This window comes from Mastigoproctus giganteus, chromosome 1 (assembly GCF_048544385.1).
Source record: "Mastigoproctus giganteus isolate SK-2022 chromosome 1, ASM4854438v1, whole genome shotgun sequence".
Lineage (NCBI taxonomy): Eukaryota > Metazoa > Arthropoda > Arachnida > Uropygi > Thelyphonidae > Mastigoproctus > Mastigoproctus giganteus.
Genome location: NC_143575.1, coordinates 109,383,294 through 109,400,674, shown reverse-complemented (window position 1 = coordinate 109,400,674; position 17,381 = coordinate 109,383,294). Strand labels below are relative to the sequence as shown.

The following is a 17,381-nucleotide window of genomic DNA, read 5'->3' as shown; positions in this document are numbered from 1 at the left end:
AATTTGTGCAAGACCTGAGATATAAATATTAGAAAAATTGTGTGTTTGAAAATCTTTGAATTCAATTTCATGCTCGATATTATGTTTATTATTATTATTACAGTAGAAGTTAATATGCGACTTCCGTAGATTACCCCTTAAGTGTAATTCATTTCTGGTTTGTCCGACATATTTAATATTACATGTGATAAAAGTAAATGACATTACAGAGTTTATGAAAAATAGGAGCTTTTGAATTATCGGTGCTGATAAAATCAGGATACTAAATTTCATCTGTACAATCATAATAATTCATCATGTTTTGGGCTTAAACTAATAAGTATGGGTTACACTGAATATGAAAACTGCAAGTTTGCTTTTTATGGCTAATTGAACAATCATGGCAAACTATTCTCAGGTGATCACAGCCATATTCATTAATGAAATAAAAAAAAAAAAAAAAACAATCCACAGAAATTTTTTAAAATTCCAATTTTAACACAGTTTAACTTTTTTTTTTTTTTTTTTTTTGTGAAAAGGAAAGGATGGAGAAAAATGGTGTTTTTGCAAAAAAAAGACAAACTTTGTGGTACCACTTCTAGTACAATGGTAATACAGAGCTGTCAAATTGTGTCAAAAATATGGTTTCTCTATTGTCATAGAGGATTATTTCAAAAGAAACCAGAGGTATTCTATAAAAATCAGAAGTCAATCAGGGGATCTAACTAAACATGGACCTTCACCAAAACTCTATGATAATTCAATAAGTAGCATCCTGTCAATAATCAAATCAACCTTACCAATAATCAAAAGGCTGGGTACTTATGTTAGAAGTAGACTCACATAAAATAAAAAAAATTTTCTCTTTACAGGCTTAGAATAATATGCGGGAATAGAACAGCTTCACAAATCTACAAGAAATTTATACATATATTTTCAAATTTTAAATAAATTTATTTAAATTCATTCAGATTCATTATGGCAGTTATCATAAGTTAAATAATGAATTTTGCATTAAGCTTAATGATTATTTCTGCATCTTTATTCCAGCACTGAAAAAAAAAAAAATATATATATATATATATATATATATATATATATATTTGTGATAACCAACTTTAATTATTGCTTTCAATGCATCTACATCCATTAACGACTTACCAATAAGCTTAACCAGTGTTACAGTACCACTGTCTGAAATTATTAGAGTTTTTCCATTATTATCCATCGATTTAGTTTTCCAATCATGAATAAGTGGCCACAACAGTTCCTGAATTAAAGTATTATAAATCCAATTCCAGCATTCACCTTTTGCAAGTAATTCAAGAGCTTTGGTAAACTGAAACCTGTCCTCATTGGTCAATAAGCCTACAAAAATTAAAATTTATATAATAAATTTCAAAAAAGAGGGAATAATTATAAAATTTCTAACTTTATTCATTACAGTATCAGTTTGAACTTGCAAGGGAGTATTTTTACATTTTAAATGATTAAATTATCCAGAAGAGATCTTCATCATAATACATCATTCAGATACAATAACTCATTTGGAATGGAAAGCATTAGACCACAATCCAGTATTTTTAATGTCTCTAAGTATACTAGTTAGAGGATTATGAGAAGTCCTTAAGTAAGAGCCAAAGAAAAAGTGGTGTGAGAAAAAACACAGTAAAGGAAAATCAATCAATGTATTGGTACACTTGATACTTTTAGAAAAAATACAGATAATCCTGAACTGTTTGCTGATAAGTTCAAAAAATATTTTGCAACCACACCATGTTTGAGGAATTTTTTTTGAAACTGAGAACACAAGTGAGCTAGCTGTTTCTAATTTGAATGATTTTATGATAACTGAGAAGGGGCTAGAAGCAAGATTATTACAATTAAAAGTGAACAAAGTGCCACGAACTGATGGAATCTATCAATCAGCTTTGATTTCATGCAGTGTTTGTCCCTGTAGGTTGGAGATGTAAAAAGGTTTCTTCTATTCATAAAGGTACCTCAAAGGGTGAAATAATAAACTACAAACCTGTCAGTTTGACTTGTTTCTTGTGTATGGTACAGGGCCATTCAAATGAGTGGGGAATGCATGATCAACTTGCAGGCAGCAAGCTACAAAGGGTGGAAAAATTTACTTTCTTAATAATAAACTTTTGGCAACAGTAAACTTTCATTATTGAAATTACAATGACTGACCACAAACAGTAAATTGTAAAAATATGCTTATCAATAGTAAAAGTAAATATTTCTATCACAATATTCCTTCAGTAATTTACATTCAAAACAGATGCTAAAACTATTGTGAATACTATTTAATAAATACAGTACCATATACTACAATCACATTGTGAAATATTTTTGACTTTTCCTATTTCTGTTTAAACCAAAGAAAGGTCTTTTTCAAAATTAAAATTCACCATGTATTATTTCAAATTTACATTTCAGGAAAGACTTCATTATAATGAAATATTAGCAACAGAAAGCAATATGATATTTCAGCAAGTAAAGCATTAATATGAAAATTAATATACAAAATTATATTTTTTATATACTGTATTATATTATTAATATTCTACTGTGTTTAAAAATAATTACTGTATTTTGAAATTATAAAAATACCACAAGTTCTGTTTTTCATTTATTGTTTCAAAGGAACATTTTTAAACATATGCAAAGCACATAACTCTAGGAACAGGCCTGGTTTCTAATATGATATTAATGCAGCAATTTCAAGGTCCTGGTGATACAATTATGGACAGAGAAGGTAATGAGAGTAATCAGTGTATGCTACTTCAGTAAGTTTTAGATAATTATTTGGAATGGCTAAAAAATTGCCACTGATGTTTAATACTGGAAAATGCAAGGGCTTGCATCTGGGAAGCATTAATCCTAGAGTAATGTACCACTTTTGTTATATTCACTCCTAAGTTTGGGTACCACCAAACTCAAGAGTGAATATAACAAAAAGTGCCTCCATAGCCAAGTGGTCAGGAGCGGGAGTGGAATAGCACACGCACCACCTTGAGTAGAATAGCACACGCACCACCTTGAGTAGACTAGGGTTCAAGCCTGACTGCTAAATATGGTCAATCTGCCAACCCGCACTGGACCAGCGTAACAGATTATGGTCCATTTCCCTCAACATGAATTGTTGAGGAGGCTTCCATCTTGGTGGGTTGATAATGGGTGCAATTTACCTTTTTTTTTTTATAACAAAAAGGACTTGAGAGTAATTAAGTAATATGACATGAAATTTGCTGAACTGTGTATATGGGCTACGGAGTTTTTTTCAATCATATACAGGAAGTTTACCAGAAGATAAAAGAGATAATTATTTCATTATAAAAAGCAATGATCAGGTTGCTTTTTGAATAAGACATACAGGTGCTGAGATCCTATTTTAGGAAAGATGTGGTGATTGGAAAGGGTTTTATTACTCTTATACAGAGAAGAGCAATAAAATTGATTAGGAGCATAAAGCAGTAGTCTTATGAAGAGAGAGAACATAATGAAAAGGAACCTTGAGTTTTGAAAGTTACAGTGTTTGGAAATCAAACACAGTAGTTGGAAATATGATACCCTGATTACCATATCTGTGAGGTGACATTTTTATGCTTAATTATATGGCATACACAATGGGGAAAGGGATAAATTTTAATTGGGAAAAGATAATTATCTGAACATTTTTCTTTAATCAAAGATTGACTGACCACTGGAATAAATTCCCACCTACTCTCATGTGGAGGTAGTTTTTTTTTTTTTTTTTTAAATGAAAACCTCAAACACAAAAGGTATTAGAACCAATAGTATTTAGTTCAATGCATGGCTTGAGGGCTAAGAAGACACCCATTGACACTGGATTTGAATTTCTATAGATTGTAATTTATGGGAAATATACAAAAAGGAAGATTGTTCCAGAAAGCAGAAGTATTGAGGATAAATGAAGAAGATAAAAACTTCTGTAAATTTGGAGCTGGACAGCGAATGGATGTTGACTGATTCAAGCATGTGTTTCGATTGGCTTGGAAGATAATAGTGAAATTACGGATGAAAATCAAGAAAAACACTATGGAAGTATGTATATAAAAGGCATGCAGCAGGAAGTGGAAGTGTATGAACCAAAGAGAGAGCCTTCATAAGAGATGGGTCATTAATAAACCCTATTTTGAATAATTTAAAAGCTTGAAAAAGATTCAGATTTGAGTTACTCGTTTAAAAAAAATAATAATGCAAAAAAGAAAACCAAATTTTTTTGAAGCAGAAGAAGCAATATCTTTGACGTACTTACGGTAATAGAGATTTGTCATCCTGCCTGGAAATCGTTTTGTTGTTGAAGATGATCATGGGAACAGCAGACATTTTTTTTTTGCAAGAAATAACACAGGACTGAGTTACAGAATGAGTGAAGGTAACAAAAGTTTCCCTTGCGCCACTGGAAAATTACCCACAGACTGACATTTAAGGAATTGATGATTGACATTCGAGGAGTAGTAGTAGTGGCAAATAAATGATGCAAGAAAGCAAGCTTATATAGCATCAGCAAAAAAATAATAAATAAAAATTACATCCATACCCTCCAAGAATTTGTTGATTAGTGCTTCCTTGAATTTATTCAAACCATCCACTTCCATGACTACAGATGGAAGCCTGTTCCAACAATCAACCACCATTGGCTGAAAGCAAACTTCCACACATCTGTCCTGCAACCATTCGTCCTCAACTTCAATTTATGCCCCCTCACATGCTTAGTTTCAGCAAGAGGAATGCCGCTAACATTTAGCTTATTCAATCATAGCTTACTCATCCAAGGCTTTAAACACCTCAATCGGATCTCCCCCACAGGTGCAGTCTCCAGACACTGCAATTAGCAGAACTCAAGCCTTTCTAGTTAAGAGCATCCTAACCACGACCTTATACAAGAAGATAATCACCTCCTTATCCCTGCTAGCAAAGTTTCTGTATCATTGACAAAACCTCATGAGCTGTCCTGCAGCTTGTCTGCACTGAAAAGAGAATTTCAGTAAAATAAGCTACCCACATGCAGTACCTTGCATTTGTCAATGTTAAACTTCAACTACCATTTCTCAGCCCATTGACCCAATTTTCCTAGATCTTGTTGCAGTAGCTCATCCTGATTACTGTTATTAACCATCCTGCCAACCTTTGTATCATCTGTAAACTTTGACATTAAGCCTGATATACCTTCATCAATATCTTTAATAAATATTGAAAACAAAAATAGGCCCAGCACTGAACCTGGAGGGATTCCACTAATAACATTAGTCCATGAAGAACAGTGCTCATTGATAATTACTCTCTGCCTTCTTCCACTTAACCCTACCTTTATCCCTAGCAGTAACTTGCCCTTAATGCCACATTGCTCCTTTGCATTCAGTGATCAGTTCCTTGATCACTGCATTATCAAGTCAAGGTTACTCAAACTGTAAGGTGAAATGTAGTGTATTATAAATAAACTATGGATTTCCAGTCAGTAGAAAAAGCTCATTAATATAAACAGGAGGGAAAATAGTGGAAGAAATAACTTTATCTTGAGAAACATCAAAATTACTTCAGAAGTTAAGAGGACAGAGAGCCATCTACAACTGGCAGCAAGCAGTCAGAGAGAAAAGTGGCTACTCAATTACAAAAAATGTTTGGCAATACATAAAACAAAAGGCCGTTTAGAAGGTCTTTATGTCAAACATGATTAAAAGCTTGGTAACATCGAAAGCAACTACTTTTATTTTACAAACTTTCCCCATAGAATTTATACAAAGATGAATAAGATATGCCAATATATCATGAATGGATTGACTCTGACAGAATCTATGAATCTACATTGGTAATCATTGATGAGAGGGAAGGTTTTGAGATAGTTTCAACAGTTGTAGGTTGATGGATTACTTTAAAAAGAAGTACAGGTAAGTGAAATTGGGGCACTAACATTCTTGAAACATTCATCTTTTGTTAGAAGACTACAGGAGGCAATGAGTGGAGGATGTTTGATATGGTAGGAAGTAATTTACCATGATTGTTGATACAAAAGTTGGAATAAAGGTAGAATTCTGACTGTATCCTTTACCTGAAATTGCAATAGAACCATCAGGCTGTAATAACAGGAGTGGAAGTATAGAAAACTGAAGTTATGACCAATAGTTCTGACAAGGGACAGCGTGACCATCTGAACAAGAACAAACTTTTTACTGTTATCCTATTCAAAATCAAATTTGAATTCATTAATAATTCTATTACAAATGTTACAAGCTTTAGTGTAAGCAGAAAATGAAGCTATAGAGATTTGGATTTGGATTCAAGCCAATTGTGATATGCTGTATTCTTATCTTGAACAGCTTTAGCACATTTATTGGAAGACCAAAGTTTAGATAAGTGATGAGACTAGAATGTGGAATAAAGAATTTCATCCCTACAAGAATAATTTTCCTGGCTCAGTCGAAGCAAACATTAGGTTTGAAAGATTTAAAAAACAGTAATACAACCAAGAAAAATTTGAAGAGAAATTATGCAGAGATCGCTCCATTTCAAATTCTTGTAATGCTAAATGATATGAGGCTGAGAATGCCCACAAGGGAGAAAGAGTGAGAGGCTCCACTAAAAAATAGACCAATATAGTTGTGATCTGAGGCATCTAGAGAACCATTAAACATTGCTCGAGCACTTTGAAGGAGCATTTGTCAAAAGCATTGGGCATGTTAAAAAAATGTCTGGTATTGAAGTGAACAAGTAGTGCAAAATCAATTGTAATTGCAAAAGCCTCAGCATCTTGACCAGCTGGGTCCACCTAACTAGAAAATTGATACCAACTGGAGTTTTAGGCATTAAAATTGGCAAAGCAAATTACCTCAGTCTGAGGAAATTTAAATGAGAAAGTAGAGTTTCAAAGAAAAGAAGTCAAAAAAGTTCTGAGTGATTTGCAGCATTGGGAGAATGACAGACAGAACAGATGAATGTGACCGAAAGGGGTAAAGAAATTTTAAGCCAGAGGAGGTCAGAAAGAATAAATTTCAGATTAGGAAATCTCTGATAAAGAATATCACAATGGATATATGCACAAGTACTGGTGCATATATCCATTTGAAGGGGAGAGAGAGAGCGTGACTACCATCTGAACAAGAACAAGCTTTTTACTGTTATCCTATTCAAAATCAAATTTGAATTCATTAATAATTCTATTAAAAATGTTACAGGCTTTAGTGTAAGCAGAAAATAAAGCTTTAGAGATTTGGATTCAAGCCAATTGTGATATGCTGTATTCTTATCTTGAACAGCTTTAGCACATTTATTGGAAGACCAAAGTTTAGATAAATTTTTCAAATTTCCTCAGACCGAGGTAATTTGCTTTGCCAATTTTAATGCCTAAAACTCCAGTTGGTATCAATTTTCTAGTTAGGTGGACCCAGCTGGTCAAGATGCTGAGGCTTTTGCAATTACAATTGATTTTACACTACTTGTTCACTTCAATACCAGACATTTTTTTAACATGCCCAATGCTCTTGACAAATGCTCCTTCAAAGTGCTCTCTCTCTCTCATGAGCATTCTCAGCTTTAAGTCATTTGGCAGTACAAGAATTTTAAATAGAGGATCTCTGCATGATTTCTGTTCAAATTTTTCTTGGTTGTATTATTGTTTTTTAAATCTTCCAAACCTGATGTTTACTTAGATTGAGTCAGGAAAATTAGTCTTGTAGGGATAAAATTCTTTATTCAACATTCAAAAGTCTCCTTTGAAGAGAGAGAGGAATCAGAGAGAATAATCAGGATGAATGAGAAGAGTGGTGGTTAAGGCAATTGATAACTGACATTGTCAGAAAATGTATACAGGGCTTAAGCAGATTATAAGTGGAAATGGATATCAATGAGACTGGAACCAAGACCACATACATTTGTGAAATGAATCAGGAAGCATTTGAGAGGATCAGCTCTTTTTGCAGATAAGTCAAGGAATGGGGAAATGTATGAATTAATGAAATTTATGGATATGGTGTACACACAACAAGAATATATCCAGCTCCTTGGCATAACAAAGCCTTGACCATTCAAAAACATACCACTCAGACTCTCCAGTCACAAGGCAGTAGAGTAGAGACAGCAAGATTATACACTATCTGACCTAGATGCCTCCTAGAGACTTACCAACAGGTTCAATCTATTAGACTATCAAGCAGCTGGCCTGAAAAGGCTGTTTTAGAGCTGTATCCTTGACATGTAAGGAATGTAAGATCTTGCCATGGTGCCCATCATAACCTCAAAAGATATGTCATACAGCATAATGGAAGAGAGGAGGTTGTCGGAGTTCTGACCTGAAGACTAAATATGGATTTCACCACATTCTTGTAATGACAAATGACATGAAGCTGAGAATGCCCATGATATTCTCACTAATTAAAGCCACTAATAATCAAAGTGGTGGTATTGCACCAGGTGGTCAGTGTCATTTACCATCCGGTATTGGCTAATGTCAGAGGGTCAGCCATTCCTCTGTGATGTGGATGCCACACCTCGATTCCTACTTATACTGGTTCAGACCCAGGTGTCACCTTCAGCTTATTGAATGCAGTATTTCAGACCTTAGAGATGAGGTATACACAGGGTAACTAATAATCTCACCACTGCGAATGTGCAAGAGGATATAGTTGTAGCAGAACAAAGGACTGTGTAAAATTCATTTGACTTACGGACAGAATTCGAATCAGTGTATTAGACTCCTAGAAAGCAGCCTTAGTTACTAGGCTTTACATACCAACTAAGAAATATTGATCAAGGTTTAGGCCAAAATGGATGTCAGATGAACTAATGAGGCATATGGCAGAGAAGAAAAATGCATGGGATACTTACAAATTAACACATGACACAGAAGCCTATGATAGATACAAGTTGATATGCAACCAAGTTACAAAGGAGGTTAGGCAGGCGAAGGCGGATTACGAGAAATCCTTGGCAAGGGATGCAAAGAAAAACAGCAAAGAGTTCTTTACTTATGTAAACTCTAGAAGGAAGGGGATGAATCAGATTGGTCCACTTGATATTGATGGGTCAACTGTTGATGATCCTGCTCAGGTAGCTAACAAACTAAATGAATATTTTGCATCGACATTCACACATGAGGAGTTATTCAGCAAGGGGAATGCCAGAGGTGTATTCAACTCTAGCAGTATGCTACAGAATCTTGAAATAACTGGGAGTAAAGTGGAGGAGAAACTGTTGAAGATAAACACAAGAAAGGCACCCGGGGTGGATGGGATCTATCCAGTTATATTAAAGGAGGCAGCAAAGGAAGTAAGCAAACCCTTAGCCATAATTATGAGAGCTTCCTTGGACTCAGGGGAGGTACCCATAGACTGGAAATGAGCAAATGTGACCCGAATTCACAAAGGAGGATCAAAGGCTGACACAAGTAACTATAGACCTGTGAGCTTAACTTCTGTTCCAGGAAAATTAATGGAGGCACTGGTTAAAGAAGCACTGCAGGATCATTTAGACAAGACTTCAGTTATAGCTCAGACACAGCATGGTTTTGTTAAGGGGAAGTCTTGCCTGACCAATTTGATTGGATACTATGATGCAGTCACAAAAGAACTGGATGCAGGGAATAGCTTTGATATTATATACTTGGATCTTAGAAAGGCTTTTGATACTGTTGCACATGGAAGACTGCTACACAAATTGGAGCAGTGTGACATTGGAGGCTAATTGCTGCTATGGATAAAGGGGTGGTTGAGTGGGAGAAGACAGAGAGTGGTAATCAATGGACACTGCTCATCATGGACTAATGTTATTAGTGGAGTCCCTCAGGGCTCAGTGTTGGGTCCATTATTGTTTTCTGTATTTATAAATGATATTGATGATGGTATATCAAGCTTAATGTCCAAGTTTGCAGATGATACAAAGGTTGGCAGGGTTGTCAAGGACACTACTGACACTACACTGCTGCAACAGGATCTGGAAAGGTTGAGCAGATGGGCTGAGAGGTGGCAAATGAAGTTTAACATTGACAAATGTAAAGTACTACACATGGGAAACAGCAACCCCAGGGCAACGTATCAACTCTGTGGTACTACACTGACAGTGGTAGAGAATGAAAGGGACTTGGGGTTGATTGTGCAGGCAGATATGAAGCTCTCTGAGCAGTGCAGACGGGCTGCAAGAGTAGCTCATGGAGTATTGTCAATGATATACAGGAATTTTTCCAGCAGGGATAAGGAGGTGATTATTCCATTGTATAAGGCAATGGTCAGGCCACACCTAGAGTACTGTATACAGGTCTGGAGGCCTCATTTCAAGAAGGATGTAGAGCTGCTGGAACGAGTACAGAGAAGGGCAACAAGATTAGTGAATGGAACAAAGGGGTGCTCTTACGAGGAAAGGCTTAAGTTTTGCAAATTACAGTGTCTGGAGACTAGGCACCAGCGAGGTGATCTGATAGAGGTGTATAAAGCCTTGAATGGTTTAAGCATGCTCAATGCTGATGGGATTCTTCCTCTAGCTCAGAAAAATCACCTGAGAGGGCATAAATTCAAATTGAGGAAAGACAGATGTAGGATAGACGTGCGGAAATATGCCTTTAGCCAGCGGGTGGTCGGTTGGTGGAACAGACTGCCATCCCTTGTGGTGGAGGTTGATAGCCTAAATAAGTTTAAGGCTCAGCTGGACAGGTATTTTGAACGAACAGAGGGGTGAAGTGGAAGTGGGTTTTTATTTTTTTTTTTTTCCTTTGGCTGATGCTGCATAAGCTTGCTTTCTTGCATCAAATGCCTCTACTAATGCTAATGCTAGTTATACTTTTAAGAATGTTTGTAACCAACTTCAAGGACCAAGGAGGACTTACATAGGGATTGCATAAATATCTAAAAGAAATAGGAGGGGTAATGCAAAATTGGTTATTTTATTTATTTTTTAATTTAATTTGAATAAGATTTATTTTATTTATTTTTTGGCTGGTGCTACATAAGCTTGCTTCCTTGTATTATTTTGTCGATACTATTACCAGTAATTGGGAGACAAAACTTGGTTTAATTTCTGTCTTTAAGGATTCTCTGATTTCTCCAGTGACAGCCAGGGAGTGAGGTCATGCTCAACATTAGAAATGACACTGTGAGCTACACACTGATCTAAATTGTTAATATCTTTTGAACACCACAAGGCAAATCCAGAATTTTTTTTAAAACTCAGGACATCATCATGCCAGCTGTTAAAATATTTATTGTCTCTCATCAGACAATGGGATAACTTTATTAGTATTAGTAGTGGCAAATGATGCAAGAAACCAAGCTTATACAGCATCAGTCAAAAAAAAAAAAAAAAAAAAAATCCAACAGCACTTGTCCAGCCCTTCCAATAGTTTGTCTAGTTCTTCCTTTTTTTAAGGAAGAACTAACCTTGAAGGTTAGTTCTTCCTTAAATTCAAGGAAGAACTAACCCACTTCCACAACAACAAGTGGAAGTTTGTTCCAATAATCAACCACCTGTTGGATGAAGGCAAACATCCAAACATATCCTGCAACCATGCTTCCTCAATTTGAGTTTATAACTTCATGTCTGTAGTCTGAGCATGAGGAAGAATGCCATCAGCATCAAGCTTGCTCAATCCATTCAAAGCTTTAAACACCTCAATTAGATTACCTCACAGATGCCTATTTCCAGACACTGCAATTTTTAGAACTGAAAGCCTTTCTAGGTAACAGCACCTTTTTTTGTTCCCTTTACCAATCTTATTGTCCTTCCCTGCACCCATTCCAGCAGATCCTAAAATGAGGCCTCCAGGCCTGTATGCAGTGCTCAAGATGCAGCCTAACCGTATACAAACCTATTCCTTATACCAGTGGTTCCCAAACTGTGTTCTGTGAAAAATCGTAATTAATAATTAAAAAAATAAAATAAAATAAATAAATTTTGCATATTTGTAGCATACACCACTTTTGTATCATTATAATTTTTAACATAATTTTTTTTTTGGTTAATAATATACTGGCATAAACTAATAATCAAATAGACTGCAGAACACTTTATTGTGGTGGGCTTTTGCATAGAGAAGCATGCGTAGAGATAATGACATCTACGAAAAAGTAGCAATGTAGTGATCTAATATGCCATACATACGCGATTTTGCCTGGAGTACACGGGGTGAAGGAGAGGAGGAAACAAACCGATATCATAACTAACTCACTTCCTTGTATAAATTTTTTTTTGATAATTATTAGTATTTCAAAATATTATTATTAAAATGTATGACCATGATTTGTGGTTGAAAAAAGGAACTTTAAAACAAGAAGCAAAGTACTTCTAGTAGGGCAACTATGGTCGATGAAAACGAACACAATATAAACACAAGACAAAGTGAGGATGAACAATCGCAGCCTTTTATTCTCCAAAAATCTGAAGTGAGAAAACAAGAACCAACTAATAAAAGACCAAAATGAAAGTATAATGACAGTTATTTGAATTTCAGCTTTACGGGTGTTGGAAATAAAGATGTTCCTGATGCACAGTGCGTCATATGTAATAAAATATTAGCAAACAGTTCTTTGACTCCTGCTAAACTTGTGTTTCATAAGTGTTCCGTGAATATGTTGTGAGATGAAAAGTGTTCCGCGACTAAAAAAAGTTTGGGAAACGCTGCCTTATACAAAGGGATAATCACTTCCTTATCAAAATTCCTGTATATCATCAAAACAACCCCCATGAATTGTCCTGGAAGCCTTTTTTTTTTAATTTTTAAATTTCTTTGAGTGTACTAACACATGTTGGTATGTTAATTTGGGATTACTGCTACCCATATGCAGTTCCTTGCATTTGTCAATGTTAAACTTCAACTGCCATTTCTCAGCCTATTTCCCAATTTTTATAGATCTTGTCGAAGTAGCTTACCATGATTACTATCATTAACCAACTTCCAACCTTTGTATCACTACAAACTTAAGACAATTAAGCCCAATATACCTTCATCAAATGTATATGCTATGCTGCTATAAGTTATGTTTGTAACATTATAAATTAGTTATAGCCTTACTAAATAATAAATTTTCTTAGCAAAAAAAAAAACAAAAGAAAAAAGACAATTTATGTGATTAGAACCGTCAATCTACTTATTTACCACAATTCAAACACTACAGCAAATATATGTAGCCTATGAATAATTTGCCAAATCTAAGTGAGCAACTACAAATACAAATATTTGGTTATAAAATATGAAATAAAAATTTCCAATCAAATATATAACAAAGTCTATTTGTAAAATAATAAGAGAAGTTTACCTCAATATTATACATAGACACTTAAAGTGTTCTACATACAATATTGAGGTAAACTTCTCTTATTATTTTACAAATATTGAAGTGTTCTGCGTACAATATTGAGGTAAACTTCTCTTATTATTTTACAAATATTGAAGTGTTCTACATACAATATTGAGGTAAACTTCTCTTATTATTTTACAAATATTGATATCAACGTAGAACGTACTGAGCATTACAACTCTGGTTCATACTATATAATAAAGTCTATGTGTAACTTTCAACTCCAAATAGCCTGCTTTCAACTGCTATATCACTAGAGAGAATTGAAGTGTTTCCAAACTGAAAAACAAGCTATGCCAAATCAATGGACTATTAAATCATTATCTGATCATTTTACTTGTTTCGGGAAACACTATTTTTTCTTTAAAAAATGTACCAAGTATACATTCTCACGTATAAATGAGTTTGGCAAGGACCCAGGTTTAAACAAAAGTGTGTTCCATTGTTTCAGAGGTCACTGCAGTTGAACTATTTTCTATACAACTGTTAATGATCATCTTATAGTGAAAACAGAAAACTGTTTCAAGGAGAAAATAACATGCTATATAACCAAAGTTTCCTGTCTACATGTATACAGCATAATAAATTAAAATCTTGTCAACTGCAGCAATGAGATAAATGCAAAAATAAAATCATATTCTGTCAACTTAGACAGCAAAATAATGTGGGTGCTTACCTTAAAGAACTAAATGTTTTTTTTTTTAAGAAAAATCTGTTGGGTAGGAGTATCTATGTATCTCAAACACATCTTAATAACTCTTCTTACCTAGCAGCAACAGACCATGATACAGATGCATTTTCAATTTTTTGGAAAGAAAAAAAATTCCTTTCTAAGTTAGGATCAACACAATTTTACAGTTTAGATATCTGATTTAATATTTATAAAATGACAGCTTCAGCATGCAAGAACATAAGTATCAACCCTTCTGCTACACTGTTAAACAAACGTGGCCACCAAGATTAAAACTAATTAATAAGGTTAGTTAAATATGCAGAAATAAACAAAAATTTTGGATTGTTTGCTTAATGACACAAAATACTGTCATTAAGCAAAAAATCAAAAAGATTCTTAAATCTTTAATTAAACTGACAGAAGCCTATCTTTTACTTTAAAAAATTTACTCCATGTTGTTTAAATTATTTCCAGATAATGGCCACTTTTGAACATTTTTTATTTTTTAATGTGCTGACTTGTGTTCCAACCTATATTTGAGATTGCTGTAATTATTAGGAAAAATTATACCTGTCTTTATCTTTTTTGCAAAAAGCAACTTTATTTTTATGAAACTTCAGCTGGCTGTAGTGTGTTAAGATTCCATAGTTTCAAATCCTTTTAAATTAAGCACTGGCTTTTGTCTATTGGCATATTGTCAAGTAACAAGAAATAGCTCAGCCTTATAAACGAAAACTAAATACTCTTTTAACATTTTTTGAGCATAGTCTGTGTTACTTTCAGACTTCATATAAATTCTCGAAAGTTCCTTGTACAGTTGTACTAAAAACATACATAACTTGAACACTAAAAAATGAAGGCCTAACCTAACATCACTAACTCTTTTTTTGAAAAGGCAATTCTCACTTCTCTACTCTAATATTTACATTGTCAAGCAAATCACATTGTGAAAACTAACAAAAATGCAGCATTAAAAACCGTAAACTTGCTTAAGCACAGATTAAGTTGAAGTGCTATATTTAGAAATAAATATAGCACTTTCCAAAACAAAATAATGGCTGTATTCATCCCTATTTCTAAACAATTATGATTATTTTTGTGTTTACAATACCATATAGATAAAGGAATTCATGAATTATCCATAATAGGTAAATTAAAATTTGATATTTTAATATTTTTTGATTTTAAGGTTACAAATGCAAATCAAAGTTTGTAAAGTTCTTTTTTGTTAGGTTTATTTTTCATTTCTGTAAAAAAAATTACCATTAAGGTCAATTAGAGAGGGAGATGCCTACTCATTACACAAGGGCACCAAGAGAGAAATGGTATTCTCAAAGATTATTTCCTACACCTGTCATGAGACTGATTTAGGAAATAATATTTAATTAAAAATTTTTTTTTCTTAGACTTTAGCAAGACATGTTAGCATTAGCATTAGTAGAGGCATTTGATGCAAGAAAGCAAGCTTATGCAGCATCAGCCAAAAAAAAAAAAAAACCCACTTCCACTTCACCCGTCTGTTCGTTCAAAATACCTGTCCAGCTGAGCCTTAAACTTATTTAGGCTATCAACCTCCACCACAAGGGATGGCAGTCTGTTCCACCAACCAACCACCCGCTGGCTAAAGGCAAATTTCCGCACGTCTATCCTACATCTGTCTTTCCTCAATTTGAATTTATGCCCTCTCAGGTGATTTTTCTGAGCTAGAGGAAGAATCCCATCAGCATTGAGCATGCTTAAACCATTCAAGGCTTTATACACCTCTATCAGATCACCTCGCTGGTGCCTAGTCTCCAGACACTGTAATTTGCAAAACTTAAGCCTTTCTTCGTAAGAGCACCCCTTTGTTCCATTCACTAATCTCGTTGCCCTTCTCTGTACTCGTTCCAGCAGCTCTACATCCTTCTTGAAATGAGGCCTCCAGACCTGTATACAGTACTCTAGGTGTGGCCTGACCATTGCCTTATACAATGGAATAATCACCTCCTTATCCCTGCTGGAAAAATTCCTGTATATCATTGACAATACTCCATGAGCTACTCTTGCAGCCCGTCTGCACTGCTCAGAGAACTTCATATCTGCCTGCACAACCACCCCCAAGTCCCTTTCATTCTCTACCACTGTCAGTGTAGTACCACAGAGTTGATACGTTGCTCTGGGGTTGCTGTTTCCCATGTGTAGTACTTTACATTTGTCAATGTTAAACTTCATTTGCCACCTCTCAGCCCATCTGCTCAACCTTTCCAGATCCTGTTGCAGCAGCATAGTGTCAGTAGTGTCCTTGACAACCCTGCCAACCTTTGTATCATCTGCAAACTTGGACATTAAGCTTGATATACCATCATCAATATCATTTATAAATACAGAAAACAATAATGGACCCAACACTGAGCCCTGAGGGACTCCACTAATAACATTAGTCCACAATGAGCAGTGTCCATTGATTACCACTCTCTGTCTTCTCCCCCTCAACCACCCCTTTATGTGTCTCAGTCTTACATATCAGGGTTATTATATAAGCTGAATACGTCGGTATCACAGATCCTTAGGTGGATTCTAGTATGGCTGGAGGAAATCTATTATACATTAATAAAGCTACTCTTGAATAATGTGTTTGTCCACTCTCAAGTTTCTGTACCTACAAAACCATATCATCAAATGTCATGGCAATGAATTAAGTTTATATTACATAATTGAATAATTGATTTAATGGACAAATTGCAAACTCTGACCACTAAAAGAAGATCTCAATAAGGGCATTAAAAGCATCTCAGCAATAAATAATAGTGCGGTATGGTGGACGAATGAATTTTCCAAATTGCTGTTATTTCTTACTATGCACAATCAAATTCAAATGCAGACATTGAAGGAAGTGATATACATGATAGATTTAAATACAGGATGTTTTATTTAAGAGGTGCAAAGATTTAGCTTGCTTTTAAGTTTAGGCCACTTGTTTGTGTGGACATATTTTGTCATATTTGGACTTAAATTTTTGAATTTTAGAGCATAAAGCATATGATTTATAAAATAAAATTGGTTTTTGTTCACTTCAGAAATACTGAGGACAGGAAACATTGAGCTGATTATGTAAAATTTTTATTTAGAAATCTTAAAATCTAAACAGTAATACTCAGTACAATTTTAACACTAAATCAAAAATTTCAGTCCAAATATGACAAAACAAAAAAAAAAAAAAAAAGGTCCAGATGACAAATAGACTGAACCTAAAAATAAGTGAGACAGACCCCAGTGCCTTTTAATTTTAATACCTTGTGTATACATACAAGGTGCATGCCAAATGTTTCTGGACTGGAGCAATAAAATAAATTTAGTCTCACATTAGTGATGTGCTGGCATTTTCCCCTTCAAAGTAGTCCCCTCCAAAGTGTATATATTCATCTCAGCACTTCACCTAC

The 17,381-nt window shown here is 34.5% G+C and overlaps 1 protein-coding gene across 1 annotated transcript in view; it reads right to left on the bottom strand.

The window, feature by feature from the left end:
• The window catches only part of LOC150091095 (uncharacterized), a 334,378-nt gene that overhangs the window by 50,324 nt on the left and 266,673 nt on the right, over positions 1–17,381 (bottom strand). Inside the window, exon 14 of the mRNA XM_090374226.1 lies at positions 1,141–1,347. Coding sequence (XP_090230352.1) covers positions 1,141–1,347 — 207 coding nt within the window. The remainder of the gene's footprint in view (positions 1–1,140; positions 1,348–17,381) is intronic.